Source organism: Peromyscus eremicus, chromosome 12 (assembly GCF_949786415.1).
Source record: "Peromyscus eremicus chromosome 12, PerEre_H2_v1, whole genome shotgun sequence".
NCBI lineage: Eukaryota > Metazoa > Chordata > Mammalia > Rodentia > Cricetidae > Peromyscus > Peromyscus eremicus.
In genome coordinates this window covers 9,989,930-10,005,718 of record NC_081428.1, presented here as the reverse complement: position 1 = coordinate 10,005,718, position 15,789 = coordinate 9,989,930, and the positions used below count along the sequence as shown (strand labels likewise).

The 15,789-nt window shown below is 37.2% G+C and overlaps 1 protein-coding gene across 1 annotated transcript; it reads right to left on the bottom strand.

The window, feature by feature from the left end:
- Positions 1–4,459: 4,459 nt before the first annotated feature.
- Positions 4,460–5,134, bottom strand: Cldn17 (claudin 17). Its single transcript, XM_059277860.1, has one exon. The coding sequence runs from the start codon at positions 5,132–5,134 to the stop codon at positions 4,460–4,462; it is 675 nt and encodes a 224-aa protein (XP_059133843.1).
- Between the last annotated feature and the right edge of the window lie 10,655 nt (positions 5,135–15,789).

The window sequence follows — 15,789 nt, the reverse complement described above, 5'->3', positions numbered from 1 at the left end:
ATCCATCTAGTATCTCCATCTTCCATTGTATATCAATCTATCATCTATCTATCTATCTATCTATCTATCTATCTATCTATCTATCTATCTATCTATCATCTATCTATCATCTATCTATCATCTATCTATCTACTATCTATCTATCTATCTATCTATCTATCTATCTATCTATCTATCTATCTATCTATTTATCTATCAATCATCTATCTTCTAACATTTTTCCTATTAATCATTTATCTATCATTCACCTATCATTTCTATCATTTCTAATCTATCTACCTACCTACCAATTTACCATCTACTCTGCTTGTCTGTCATTTTCCTGTTTACCATCTGATCATCTGATCATCTATCACCCATCATTATACCATCTACCAATTGCCTATTTTTTCAATATATGTCCATCAGACATTTAATTATCTGATCATCTACCTGTCACCATTACTTTATCTATATGTCAATTTATACAACTATTTGGCTATCACTTATTTACCTTTCTATCTAAGTTCAATAATGATGGCATATCACAGACTAGGTGACTTAAAAACAGAAATATATTTTCTCACAGTTTTGAAAACTGAAGGAGGAACTGGATCCCAGTCTCTCATTCAACTTGCCAAGAGCTATTTTCTGTCTCCTGTACCAAACTGAACCCACATTTCTTCTTCTCATATGAACACTGGTAACATTAGCTGAGTGTTTATCCTAATAACTTCAATTACCTTATCATGACTCTGTCTTGAAATACAGTCATCCTGAGGGGATGGACATTAGCACTTCAGCATCAGAAGTGATAAGAAAGACATAGTTCAGCCACATATTGCATACTACTTACCTATCTGGTTTTAGCAATGGGGTCATTGAGAAAATTGAGCAATTTTTTTTTCTACTTAAGCAACAGTTTTTATAGCTTGCATTGTTTAGAAATTCACCAATTGAAAATAGTATAGAGAAGATAGAATATTTAGCTAGTTTTAATATTTACATTTTTTAAAATAATGATTTTTATTTTAAAAAAATTAATAAACTTATATCATTTTCCCTTGCCCTTTCCACCCTCCAACCCCTCCCATGCTTGGTAATTTGTTGCATATGACGTCCCTGCACCCAGAAAGACGGTGCCACCACCTGCTTGGCATCAAACTCTGTGTGACAAAGATCAAGAGACTGATCTTGGTGGAAAGACAAAGATACAAGGGACTTCTCTAAGGACAAATGACTACGTGCCTATGCTGTATATCACTACTGACTCCCTTAGTCCTGACAGGCAAAGCTCTGAGGCAGACATGACTGTCACTCGTGTGTGTGTGTGTGTGTGTGTGTGTGTGTGCGCGTGCGCGCACGCGCGCGCGTGTGTGTGTGTGTGTAGAGGGTCACATTCTTCATTCTCATGGTGTTTTAGTTGTAGAAAATTAGGCAAGATTTCCTTTATTTACCTGTCAGACTAAACATATCATTTGGATGCCTCTTATCTCTTCTTATCTCCCGGTATCCTTCAAGGATTGCTGGAAATCCATCCATAACCCCCTAACATGTAATTCAGGACATAGCTCTGTCTGCCATTGGATTCTTTTATTTTTTATCTTTTTTCTTTTTTTTTTCGGTTTTTTCAAGACAGGGTTTTTCTGTGTAGCTTTGCGCCTTTCCTGGAACTCACTTGGTAGTCCAGCTGTCCTTGGATTCTTAAATCCACCCAAGAGTTTATCATTTTCCTGAGTCCCTGTCCTCAAGTATTGAGATAGAAAAAAAGGGCGCTCTCCCCACACACGCATGCTCAAGAGACAATGATATTTAGTGCCTCTTAACTCTCCTCTTTTGTTTTACTTTCATTTTAGGAAATCACTCTATAATTTTAAGTTTGAGGAAATATTGGCTTCACTGAGCTCATGCTACTCTTTACTCAGAGTCACTTCAGAATTCATATATTCAGACTGAAAATAGTAACTGTCTTTACATTTCATGAGTTCTTATGCTTTATCTCTTCCCTGGAGGAAGAAAGGATGCATATTGGTTAAAACCTATGACTATTGTACAGTTTGTACATTGTTTCTGAATCAATCCTCAAAAATTTATTAAGGCTAGACCTAGTAATAGTGTAGAGTTATTGAGTTTTGCATATTAGCAATGACAAAAATCCCTGCATTGATTCACATGAACTGTATAATATCTGAGAAAGTTCCCACAAAGTTGAATTTCAGTCAAATCTTAGGGAACAGAAGCAGTTTTTTTATAACCTGGGTTTGTGGTAGGAGATTCGCACTTATAATGTGTCTTGGAATTTGTTGAGAATTAGTAAATTCATTTTGTCATATTAGAGAAAATGCTGTCACCCATTGTAGGATATAAAATTAATCAAGTACACCTTGATTAGTGGGAAACTAGGCAACAAACTGTCGGCAAGTTTTTGCATCATATTTGATATAACTAATGTTATCTGTGACTCCACCCACAATTGTACTTTGTACTCTTGGATCCACTGGTCAGCCAAAAGACATACTTCGTTTAGAATTGAGGGCCCATTCTTGTGAAGCTAATTATTTCTAGGTGAATCAAAAGGTATGACAAATGACTGCCTAAAAACCTTTAAGCATATGTCTTTGCTGTCTTGATGGCTTACCTATTCAGCTGCACAAGGTAAATGACTCCTTCTCAATACAACCATATTAGGTTTCTACAGCTAAAAGAAAATCATCAGAAAACCTCACTGAACTTCTATGTTTTATATTTTTATAGCTTTTGTTGAAAATATTTACAATTATGTACCATATCATATTTAACATCCCTAATGTTTTGAATGCAATTTTATTTTGTTAGAGGACTTGAATTATTGAAGACTGAGTTGGTCTATACAGTATCTAGCTTTGGGTTATTGTTAAATTAATGTTTCATTTAAGGAGTTGAATCTTGAGGATTGATATGCATTCTGAAACTAATTTTATAACTAAATAAATCAACATCATTGGAATATTGGAATACATAGCTATTTTATTAGTTTATTATATTATGATAAATATGAACACACAAGAAATATTTGGTGAACAAATTAAAACTTTTTGTGAAATTACATACTGGATATTAAATATTTTATTATAAAATAAATATACTGTTTAAGGATTAATATTGAATATGTAAACAGTGATTCACAGCATAGCAAAGGTACTAGAAACCACCTACAAGAGTGGATTTTCCCTTATAAACATTTTATACCCATATTCACCTCTCAAGCCCCCATACCACTTTTAATCTTGATATTGTTAGGTATACATGGGAAACAAAGAACTAAGAAAATAACATATACTTTTCAGGCAAAACAAAATGCATTGACAACACTATTTTTTATTAGAGAATAAAAAAGTAGGATTCATCTCAGCCTGACTAATTGAATAATTACATTGGCTCTCCGTTTCTCTCTGCATGTTTAAACCTGTATGGTGACTAAATAAGACAAGGGACAGAAGCCATTCCTTCAATGCCTGACATAACTTTTGTAATCATAGTGTGGATCCTTTCAACAAGAATTTTGCTTGTCTTAACTTATTGCTGTACCTAATCCAGATAGATTATTCTGTTTGCTTGAATGTACAAATCATAAACCTTGAGAGTACATTATTTTCATTTGTACATTATTTTCTTTGAATGAATGTGTCCAAGAAAGATTAACCTACATAAATTGGAGACTTTGAAAATCATCTTGCATAGAGAAACCAGAACTCCTTTATCCTTAAAAAAAAAGTTGAATTTTTAGTATGAGTTTCCCAGAAAAATTAAAAATAAGTATTAAATAGTTACATCCTTTGATGAGTTCAACCAAAATTATTATTTTATCTATAAAATTTTCAGGACTATTGCTTTACAGTTATCACCACTTAGCTGTATACTGTGTATGTAATAAAAAAAATCAGAGTGAAAATAACAGGTTGTCTTTGAAAATATGTGTATATTTTATTGATAAGGGATGTCAATTGCAATTTTAGTTTTCTTTTCAGAATACATGACAAGCAAAAATGAGTGCACATGCTGCTTCCAGTACTGGTGGGAGAGCCAAAATCAAAATGGAGTTATAGAATTTGCACTGCAGCATGACCTTAGTTTGCTGGTTGCAGTTCATCAAAAGCCCTTCCCAGATCCTCTCAAGATAATAATGTTGCTGCCAATGAAAACTGATACTCTCCATTGAGTATTCACCATCATCACATGCCAGTAACTGAGAATATACTTGATATTGGGCTATATAAATTGGAATAAATATTGAGTCCGACAAGAGTGAGCACAGGTAATACACAGGAAAACAGAATGTCCAAATAAGTCATTTGTATTCCTGCCTCAGGTAAAAAAAATCAAAAGTTTCATCTCAATTTAAATCTGCTATAGGTAGTTCTCTTGCCCGATGTACTCACAGTTTCTGGGAAGACCACAAAACACGTGTGCGTAAGCCATGGGCTGATGTTGAAAACAAGCCTTAGACATAGCTGGTAGAGGTTTTGCTAGGCACTGTCACCTTCCTTTGGTTATCTTTTTGTGGCACACGGTATGGTGGGACTGGATATCTGTGCCACTGTTCCTTTCTGTTGCAACAGCAATATCCACAGAGCAGACCCCCTGCAATGAAGAGGACAGCGGCAGTCGCCCAGCCAAGGAAGAGCGCTCCTCCAAGCTCTCGCTTCTGCCCGACGTGGATGGTTGGGTCATAGAAATCCCGAATGATGATATTGGCCGTCCAGGACACTGGAATCAGAACGAAGATACCAGTCAAAATAAAGAGGACTCCTGAGGTTCCCAGCAAGTAGGCTTTGACCCTCTCACTGGAGCCGGTGCACTGGATCTGTTTCATGCCGCAGATGCCAATAATGAGAGCAATCAAGGAAAGAGCTATAGCCACACACATGAGTGCCCGTGCAGCTTCCAATACTGGTGGGAGAGCCAAAATGGAGTTATAGAATTTGCACTGTAGTGTGACCATAGCTTGCTGGATGCAGTTCATCCAGAGCCCTTCCCAGATCCTCTCAAAGATAATAATGTTGCTGCCAACGAAAGCTGATACTCTCCACTGAGGCAGAAGTGTTGTGCCAATCGTCCCAACCATGCCGAAGAACCCAAGAACCAGTCCAGCAATCTGAAGGGGATAAAAAGCCATTGTCTCTTTTTTTTGCAGACTGGTCCAGCCTAGAAGGGTAGAAGATACCCAAGATGCAGAAGGTGAAGGAATCTTCTAGTCTAGAGGAGTGTCTGGTCTTCACTCCTGCTGCCCATGATGTGTTAGTCCTAATCAGCCACAGTGACTGGAGGCGGCTTAACTTGAAGGACCTGTTGTAAATTCATGTGTACTGTTCCCCCACACACACCTTCATTTCTGTTTGGTTTATTCACTAAGCATATATAATTCTTTCCCAGCCAATAAGAATGTAGCCAGAGGTGTGTCAAGAAATACTGCCTTCAACTTTAACATTTCTTATGTTATTATTGTCTTAGCAATGCTGTAATTAAGTACCAAGGCTTCCATTGTGCATTGCTAATTACAGAGCTGAAAACATTAATCTAAAAAACAGTCTTATATGAAAGTATAAATACATGTGGTTAAGTCAGAACTTGAAGACTCCAAAACTCTGCCAGTTTTTCAGAGAGAAAATCATTCCGGACTTTGACCACTAACTTCTTCTGTGCAAAGTCTCTTTTCCAAATGTTGTTCATCAACTCTGTCTTCAGCAAGACTTTTGGATAGAGAGAAAGGTTTCATTACATGACATCAGGACTGTTGCTAAGACTAGGAGCCCTGATCTCACAGTTACTCTTTCGATCCTGGAAGGAGGGACCAAGAGGATTACCACTTATAATTGTTGGAATATACTAGCAATTATTCTATTAGCTGCTAAGTGGCACCTCTCCCCTTGCCGAAAGATGGTTAGCATGCAAACTTTCATTAGATATTTCTTCAATGACAGCTTGAAATACATCATATTTAGGGAAGCTGAAAGTTCACCTTCCACTTTAAAAAAAAAAAAAGTTGCCCTTTCAGCTGCAATATCACTCAAAATTCTCATAGACAACTTTTCAGAGCAAGAAGCTATATTTGCAGTTTACAAGCTGCATCCTTCATTTACTAGTCACAGAATGTGAGGTCTAGAGTGTTTGGGTGTGAGGCAAGCTGTATGATATCTGCCCAGGGGTAAGCTTTGGATTCATTCCCTGCATTTCTTCCCTACATTTAGTATGATTTAAGAGCAGGATGGAGCGATGTGGTTGTCAAACACTTTTATATAAATCTGACATTTTACACTAACTACCTACCACCTCTCCATTTATTTCAAATTGTTTTAGAGCAAAATTCAATTGATCTTGTTTTAGAAGTCATGTGTGACTTCAGTGTTCTGTATTGCCCTTTTCCTGGGCCTTATGGGCCTTAGGGAGCATGGACCTTTCTAATCCTTTAGTGCATCCCAGGGGAATCATTTTAATCAAATGTAAACATGTTAGCCAGTCTTTCCCTGGGAGATATTGTAGTGTGCAAATGATCTTCTATTCCAGTGAAACACAGACCAAAGGATTAGTGGACAGGCCAGCACTATCAGGCTTCGGGAATCTATGGGTGTTTAGGATGAGTGGTCTGAGAACTACCTCCCTACAGTGTGTGAATCATTGAGGAAGAGATAATCTGAGTAGTTGGCAGCTTCCTGTTGGCAGTCAGGAAGAAGGGCTTTGGGACCCTTTGTTCTGGGTTCTGACACACAAGTTTAACCATTCCCACCCTGCCGGGATTAGCCAACAGAACTCGGGTTTTGCAACCTCCAGCTCTTCTTCCTCGTTCCACCTGCTTTTCCTTGTTCCCACACATTTTCAGTTCTATCTTCACTGTGGTGTGGAAGTGTCCAGATTGCTGTTCTTTTCCAGCTGTTTGGTTTCCCCCCCTGAGACTGTTCAGCCCGTCTTAGGAGTAAATACTAGGGAGAATGTGCTGACTTAGAACACAGTGCTGTGTCTTACATATGAGATTAATCTGAGAATTACAAATAATGTAAGAGCCTTTGGATTTTTGTCCTTAAAAGTCAAACACAATTGTCATACTGCCTTTACTTTTTCTTTGCTCAGGAGAAGAAATTTCTTTCCTCTCAAAATTGCTAAGGCCCTCACCACCTACCAGCTGCTTTGGGGATCTTGTTCTGTCCTCCATGCCCTCTTTCATTGCTCCCATGCTCTCTCTTGTTCTCTGAGTTATCCTTGAGAAAATAAGTATATCCAAAGATCTTTCATTTTATTTTTTCCTTTTGAAAAAATTTTAGATGGTCTTGCTATAGGATTATATCATTCCCCCTGTTTTCTTTCCCATCTCCACCTCGGCCCATGTCCCCCACCACAATTAAATTGATAGTTTCTTTTTCTTTGATAACTATTATTATACACTCACACACACACACACACAACGACACACAAGTATATGTGTTTAAAAATATAGATATAAATCCAACCTGCTGAGACCTTTTTGCTGTTTGTTTCTATATGGTTTCAAGCCTGAACACTTTGTGTTGAAAAACCAGTAAGGAGGCTCATCCCTGTGGGAGGCTAATTTTACCCTTCTCAAAAAAAAAAAAAAATCAGTTTCCAGTCATTCTTTGTCTGAGGTTGGGAACCCTTGAAATCACCCTTCCATGTTAGCTTGTCTACCTTCCATTGTTCCAGTCTTGCTTATGCACCCATTTCCAGGAGAGACTGCTTCATAGCATACTTCCTGGTACTCTGTCTTCTAAAATCTTTTTGGTCCCTCTTCCATGAGAATCTCTGAACTATAGATGTAGAAGCTGTGATGTATATGTCTATTGGGGCTGGGATTCTCATGACCTGTTTCTCTATGCAATGTCAAGTTGTGGTGTTCCATGGTGGTCTCTCTCTACTTGTTATAATGAGAAACTTTTTTGATGAAGTATGGTAGCTCTACTTATCTGCGTGTGTAAAGATAGGATTTAAATTTTAGTTGGGAATTATGACAGTTTAGCAAAATGGTAGTAATAGATTCCTTTCTAAGGTCCATGACCTCGGTAGTCCCCAGAAGGTGGCTAGGTTTGTAGCAGGCATGATTTCCCTCCTGTTGAGTGGACCTTAAGTCCATTAGAGAGCTCTTAGTTATCATAATAGGGGCTTCCTTTTAACCTTTGAGAGGCAACCAAGGGCTAAATCTAAAATTTATTTGTGTTGGGAATCACCTGGACTACTCTGACTAACCATGTAAAAGGAAGTTTTCCCAGCAAAGTACTGAGGTTTTTGTTAGTCCTTTGTTCTTGTGGAGAGCACTGTCAACCCAAGTGGCTTAACTTTCTTTATCTATCTGTATCTGTGTCTATATCTGTATCATCCATATCTAAATTCTGAACCCACATTCCTGGTCATGTATGAACATAATGTATTTTGTTTCACTTGCATTTTTGTCTTCCACACATTGGAGTCTACCTAACATCAGTGATTGCCCAGTGTACTGGAAATGTGACAATCTAGACGTCCTAGCTACAATTGCCAATGAATCCTTCCATAGTTTTTCCTTCTGTGTCTTTCTGTAAAGGTGACCACCTATTATTATTATTATTATTATTATTATTATTATTATTATTATTATTATTTTAGGAAAGAGTAAAGAACAAATGTTTGTGGACAAATTTAGTCTTTTGAAATTTTAGCTATGCATTTTGAGTGGTCTTTTGAATCTTGTTAAGGCTTTGTTCTATGAAATAACATAATCACAATACCACTGATTTCATGGGGATTTTTTTTAAAGATTGAATTTGCATAATGTGTGCAAAATATCTGTCCTCTAACAAGCACACAGAAAATGTTTATTATTGATATTCTCTTTATTTGCTCCTGTTACATTATCAGACTTGCTATTTCTTTTATCTTTAGTTCATCTTAGGCTCTTCTTTTGAAAGGTATGGTTAACCACGTCTGTTTTCTTTCAGGGTTTCATATATACCTCAATACACCTGTCATTCATATGCTCTTTTTTGGGATTATCATGTACGGCCAGTGTCTACTATTTTCAGACAGGCTGTAATTTCTGAAGCTTTTATCTCTAGCCTGGACTCTTTCTTGTATAAGTTTCATTTCTTTTCATTATCTTATTTTTTCTCTCAGCTCTTGAGTGCACGGGAACATTGAGGAGATCCTGTGATATTCCACCCAGATATTCCTTCTATTTGCTGAGAGGGTTGCAACAAAACATTTTTGGTTGTCAGCCTCCTTCAGATGTTGCCTGAAGACAAACATACATCCAAGTCATTCTTCATTCATGCGGGAAGCCCAAGTCCAGTGACTAATCAATCACGGAATGTAAAGGGCCAGCCTGACAGCCCCAACCAGAGATTTAGAGTGAGTGGGTATTCCAGCTCCTGGGTTCCATATGGAATCAGATGAAACCATGATGGTATGCATACCACACTGGACTTCTCCTCAAGTCTCTTCCTTCCTGTCTTTGCTCAGGTATTGATCTACAGGAAACACAATATATTAATGTCTGCCATGTAGGCAATATTCAAGGCAACCCAGTCAATGATTGATACCTTATTCTAGTTTATTAATTGTGACTCCTGCTCTAACATTTCTCTGGGTTGATTTAGCCCTTCAGCATTCCATTCTGAGTCATTTCAGTAGGGTTTATTTAGTTTTCTTACCCTTGGTCTAACATTTTTTGTCTGTATTCCATAAAAAAAGTCACAACACCGTGCTAAACTGAAATTGGAATATGTTTCCATCTTACTTAAAAATTTTTAGTGCTTCTTCACAGCTCCACAAGATGAATTCAAAGTCCTTACATGACAATAATCTTTGAATTTATCCCCTGCCCAAATCTAAAGCCTGGTTTATAATCATACATTAGTCAATCACAAGTCCTTACAGATTTTACATTTTAGTAGGCATAGTATATATTAAGCAAGTAACTGCACTAATGAATAACATTGATGTATATGTATAATGCATATTATTCATTATATAAGAAATAATGAATGAATATAAGACAAATAGAAATGAGTCTCAACTTTAAATAGATAAAAAGAATTTGGAAAGGAGATAGACAGATAATTAGTCAAACAGTAATAAAGGCAGGAGAACCAGTAGAGGAGAAATATTGAGGCCAATAGCAGATTGGACCAAAGGCAAAAAGAAGACCTTGGCCAAGGGGCAACTGAGATCTGAGGCTGGCAATGTAGGCAGGAAATAGGCATGTAAGGCCATATGGCCAATTTAATTATCTAGGATTTGTGCAAAGCCAGTTAAATATTGTATGCATGCAAGTGACACGATCAAGTTTAAACTCACATTAAAGTAACAAAACAAATCACCAGTCACCAAAACAATATAGCTACTTTGACGGATGGCAACACATCCAAATGAATCTTTAGCTTCAGGAGGCTCTATTTGTTAATAGTTGGACTTATTTCCTGAAGGACCACAGACCTCTTTAGGATGTCCTTCCATGTGTCTCTGTCTTGTACTCTATGCCTTTTTCTCAAGTTCTAGGTTTCTCATAGATATCCTTCATCAATAACCTTGATTAATTAGGTGTAGACTTTTGTGCAGTTTGAGAAACAAGCATCTAGTTCTGTTGTTTTACATTCATACATCCAGTTTACCCAGTACCTTTTGTTGAAGGTACATCTTTTGTCCAGTGTGTGTGTTTGACATCTTCCTAAATAAAATCAGGTAGGTAGAATCTGTAATGGTCTTGACTTATATCTGAGCTTTTTATTCTGTCCCACTGATGGACAGGCCAGCATGCTGTTTTTATTACTATGGATCTACAGTGTAACTTTATTTTGGTATGGTAATGCCTCCAGTATTTTTTATTATTTATTTATTTATTTTTGCCAAGGATTGCTTTGGCCATTCTTAAGTCTTTTGTGCCTCCATATAAATTTTTGTTTTATTTCTCTGATGAATAACATGAATATGTTAATTGGGATTTCACAGAATGTGTAAATTCATTTCGGTAAGATGGCCGTTTTCACAATTACTATTTCAATCCATGAACATGGTTTTTTTTCCATGCCCTAGTGTCTTCCTCAACTGTTTTTCTAGAGTTTTAGTTTTCATTGTAAAGGTCTTCTACCTTCATGATTAAGTTTACTGTAAAGGACCCAGCTATACCATTCCTGAGCACACACACAAAAATTCTATATTCTACTATAGAATCACTTGCTCATTCTTGTTCATTGACACTCTGTACAATAGCTAGTAAATTGAATTGACCTACATTTCCATTAACTATTGTATGGATAGTGAAACTATACACATACTCAATGAAAGTGTATTCATGTGTAAAGAAAAATGAAATTATGAAATTTTCAGGGAAATGGATGCTACTAGAAAAAAGAAGATACTGAGTGAAGTAACCCAGGCCCAGAAAGATAAATGCTGCTGCATGCTCTCTCTTATATGTGAATCTTAGATTAGAATCTTTAGATTTATGTGTTCAGGTTGGAATTTGTGAAGGAGCCAAGAAACTAGAAACTGTTGGAGTGGTGCATGCCTTAAGGAAATGGGGAATAGCAGAACATAGGTGGTAGGAAAGTAGAGATGGGGAATACAGAGAGCAGAAAGGCTTAAACAGGGAAGGAGTTTGGGAATGGGGGATGTAAGCGGACACAGAAGAAGTGTGAGCCAAATCAATGGTCTTTGAAAAAGCCACATGGAAATTTACTGCTTTATAAAGTAATTGAAATATACACATTTAAAATGAGTTAGAGTCGAGATATCCTACATGGCTAGGTAATGCCGCTACTAAAATCCATTGGTTATGAAACAGAAGCCCCAGTGGCAGCTGTAGGACACCTCCTTAGGAGTTGTTAGTCAAGGCAGCCCCATTAGTTAAACATCAGTCTTCTACTTGCCTTTAAGGTTTTTAGCTGCTAAACAAAACAAAAATCAAAGCAACAAACAAGTATGCTTTTCTTAGTGAGTCTCCTATACTTCCTGCTGGCAGCAGAATGAAAGCCCTTGCACTGTGGGATAGAGTTAGCAACATCCACACTGTAAATTCCCAGGCACTGTATGTCTGGGTATTCCTTGTCTATAGGAGCCGACCTTTCTAGGTCCATGTGCTCAGGTCTTCAGATTTTGCTCAGTGCCTCTCAGCATTAACTTCATATTAGAGTTCATTTTGAAAAATCACTCATGCTATTTTCTTCCCCCTCAAAATCTATTAAACCAGAATCTGGGTATTGTAGCCAAAAGATTTCATGTGTTCCCGCCTGCCAGTGGTCGGGACCAATCTCTCCCACTCCACCCCACCCACCCAAGTAAACACACAGAGGCTTATATTAATTATAACTGAATGGCCATGGCTCAAGCTTTTTGCTAGCTAGCTCTTATATCTTAAATTTAGTTCTGTTGTTATACTTACTTTGGTAGCTCAGAAGTATCCCTGTAATAAGAACATGCAGAAAGGACCAGAACAATACTGCTTGGAGTTCTTTGTTTTATTCTTTGTTGGAGTGAGGTACTAAATTTTTGAAACAGAGACACACTTTGTATCCCAGGGTGACCTGAAAGTCACTATTTAACCCAGGATGCCCTCAAACTCACAGTTGTCCCCCTGCCTCATCTTCCTGAGTGCCTGTTTTGCTTTGTAATTAAAATCATGTATGTGGATTTATTGCACACATAACTCCATATAGCAGATGAATTAAATCAAAATAGTTTATGGTGGAGCTAGTCAATATCATATTTTAAGTGTCTTGGTTGATTTTAGTGTGCAGCTGAGGTTGAGAGCCACTGGCTGTTATGAATAGCTGGATTTTTATGTTCTTAAGGCAATTTTTCATTAATAAATATTATTTTCCAAATACTGCTTTCAAATCTTGAAAGTGAACATGTTGTTATATTCTATGACAAAAACCTGAAGTCTAAATATTTTACCTTTCTGCTTAAGCTTCATCCTACATGAGTAGGTGGTAAGGCTTTGAAATAAAGATGATAGCGTTATTGCTCTTATCTCACTGTAATTAGGCAATGATATTTCTGCAAAGCAGGAGGAGGGCACAGTGCTTGTCAATTATAATTAAAAAGCCTCTGCTGAGGCTTCAGCATGGAGCTTCTCAACTGGGAATTATGATCAAATATCTTTTAAAAGCAAGTGTTTAAATAAATATTTATGGTGCAATATTACTTCAATTATGTTCAGAAATAAAACATGATATAAACATTTACATTTATGGTTCTTCCAAAATTGTAACATTAATATTATTAACAAGTGAAGTGCAGACAAACTGTGCAATGGTTAAGATCTAAACCACAAGCTGTGGTTGGTAGACAGTCTTCAAATGTTTGATATAAAATTCTGGGGGTGCTATTTTTCTGAAAGAAATGTGTACTTTCATAGTTTTCCTCCATTTGTCATTTTTTATTTATTATATTCCAGGCATTGTGAACTACTGTAGAAAGCAACCATTGGTCACTGTCACCTCCACTCTCATTAATGGAGAGATTCTTCTCCAGCTGACCCATGTTCTGAGGAACTGAAGTTGCTGATGCTCTGCACTATGTAAAATACTGGCAAATGAAAACAACATCAACAACATCAAAACCTACTTTCCACTGTACGTGTTTATTGCCATCCTTATATCCAAGGATCTGTATGAAGATGAGGCTTGCTCTGTATTTCAATGCAAATAGGAGAAAATTTCAGCTAATCCCTTCTTGTATTACTCAGTTCCTTTTACTATTAGCGTTTGATATTACATATGTAGACTCCAAACTCTACATGTGAACCATGACCACAGCTGATCTTTTATAATTTAATTTAAATTAATTTTTATATTATTTTATGTGCATTGGTGCTTTGCCTCCATGTTTGCCTGTGTGAGGGTGTCAGATCCCCTGGGACTGGAGTTACTGACAGTTGTGAGCTGCCATGTGGATACTGGGAATTGAACTCAGGAAAAACAGCTAGTGCTTTTAACCCCTGAGCGATCTCTCCAGCCCCAGATGACCTTTCTTTTACACAGTTTAAGAAACTCAAAACTAAATTTAACATATACAAATGTTCATAGCTCATTGTCAAATGAATATAGGAATCATTTAAAATAATCCAATCAGTACACATGTTGAACCTCTTTTTCTGTTATATCAAGAAGCCAACCTGAAGGACATCAGAGGCACATCAAGCAGGTGAAAGTTTCAACTTTTTCATTTTAGGCCATATCAGAAAATTCAAAATACCAGAATCGCTCACTTAGCAGATGGTCTTTACCAAATACTTCTAGGTTCCTATGTTCAAATGACACCAAAATGCCCATTAGCCCTGTTTCCTGATACAATGCCTTTGAGTTAACCTTGGTGATGTATGCCTATAATTCCACACTTGGGGCGTAGCAGTGTGTGTGGGGGGGAGGGCAGGAATCAGGATTTTCAGGTCCTCCTGAGCTGCATGACAAGTTCAAAGTCAACCTAAGCTACAGGAAACCTTACCTTAAGCAAAATAACACCAAGATGGCATCCTTTGAGATAAACTAGATGCTAAGCCTTATTATGTTTCAAATCAACTATAATTTTTAGGACATTTTGATTTTCAGATAAATTAAGGTGATGATACAGGCCTTTTAATACATACTCTATACCCAGATTCCCCTATTATTGCTTTTGTTATGGGGCATTGGTTAAATAAGCCAATATTAATGCGTTACTGAGATTCGTGGATTATTCCTGTTTCTCTGGACTTCAGTGAGTGTGCTTTTCCTCTTCCATGGTCCCATCTGACTTGGCTCTGCCCTGTCTTCTTGGTGTCCTGTTGCCTATGGCAGTTTCTCATATTTCCCTTCACGTTGATGACCCTGTCTGTGGAAGTGTAACTTCTGGGTGTTTGTGGGTAATTTTAAATTTCCACTCCCGTGGTATTTTTTTCCCACGATTAGACTGAGGAATGACAGTTACAGATTGAGGATAAAAGATGGCCAAGGCAAAGTACTATTTTCATCATGCTATATCCAGAGCATAAACTATCAGCATTTATAACTACTGAAGGTGTTTGTCCAGCTGCAGCGGTATTTGTAAGAGTTCTCTGCTGTAGAGTCACTTTTTTTAAAATTTTCTGTATTGTACTGTGTGAAAAGGATATCACAGACAGTACGTATTTTAAGAGACTCATACTTATATAAACTATTCAGAATTATTATGCATAAGATATTTGTCTTCTATTGATTAATTCAGTGGATCATTTATACAAGAAGAGTCACTGGATTTACTTTATTCTTTGGCTATAATCTAAAACTCTTTAATCTTCTTATTCAAATTGTTCAAGTTGTCTCCAACTCCCTTTTAACTTAGTACTTTCTTACTCTCTGGGATTATAAAATGTTATATCTTCATCGGGTATACATTCTGTCTCGGCTCTAAAATCAGCAATATCTTTAAGTACCGCTGGCTACTTTTGTTAGATAATGAAATTAGAAAGCAAGATCTGGGTTTAAATGTTGTTTATTGCTACTGTGGTTGTAACATGAGTCTTAAAAGGTCTTATTAATAAAATCAAACCTGGAGGCAGGTATTGTGGTGAACGCTGAAAGATCAAAGAGACAGAACAAGCCACAGCTTCCTTAGACAGATCAGAGACAGAACCTCGCCAGTTCCTCAGCTGGTCTTGTTTCCTCAGACTGGAAGCCTCTGAGTTCTCATCCGGAATGAATCTCAGCTGCTCAAAAGCCTGAAAGCTTAACCCGGCTCTAGTTCCTTGTCCTCACACCTTAAATACCTTTCTGCTTCTTGCCATCACTTCCTGGGTTTAAAGGCATGAGTCACCATACCTGGCTGTTTCCA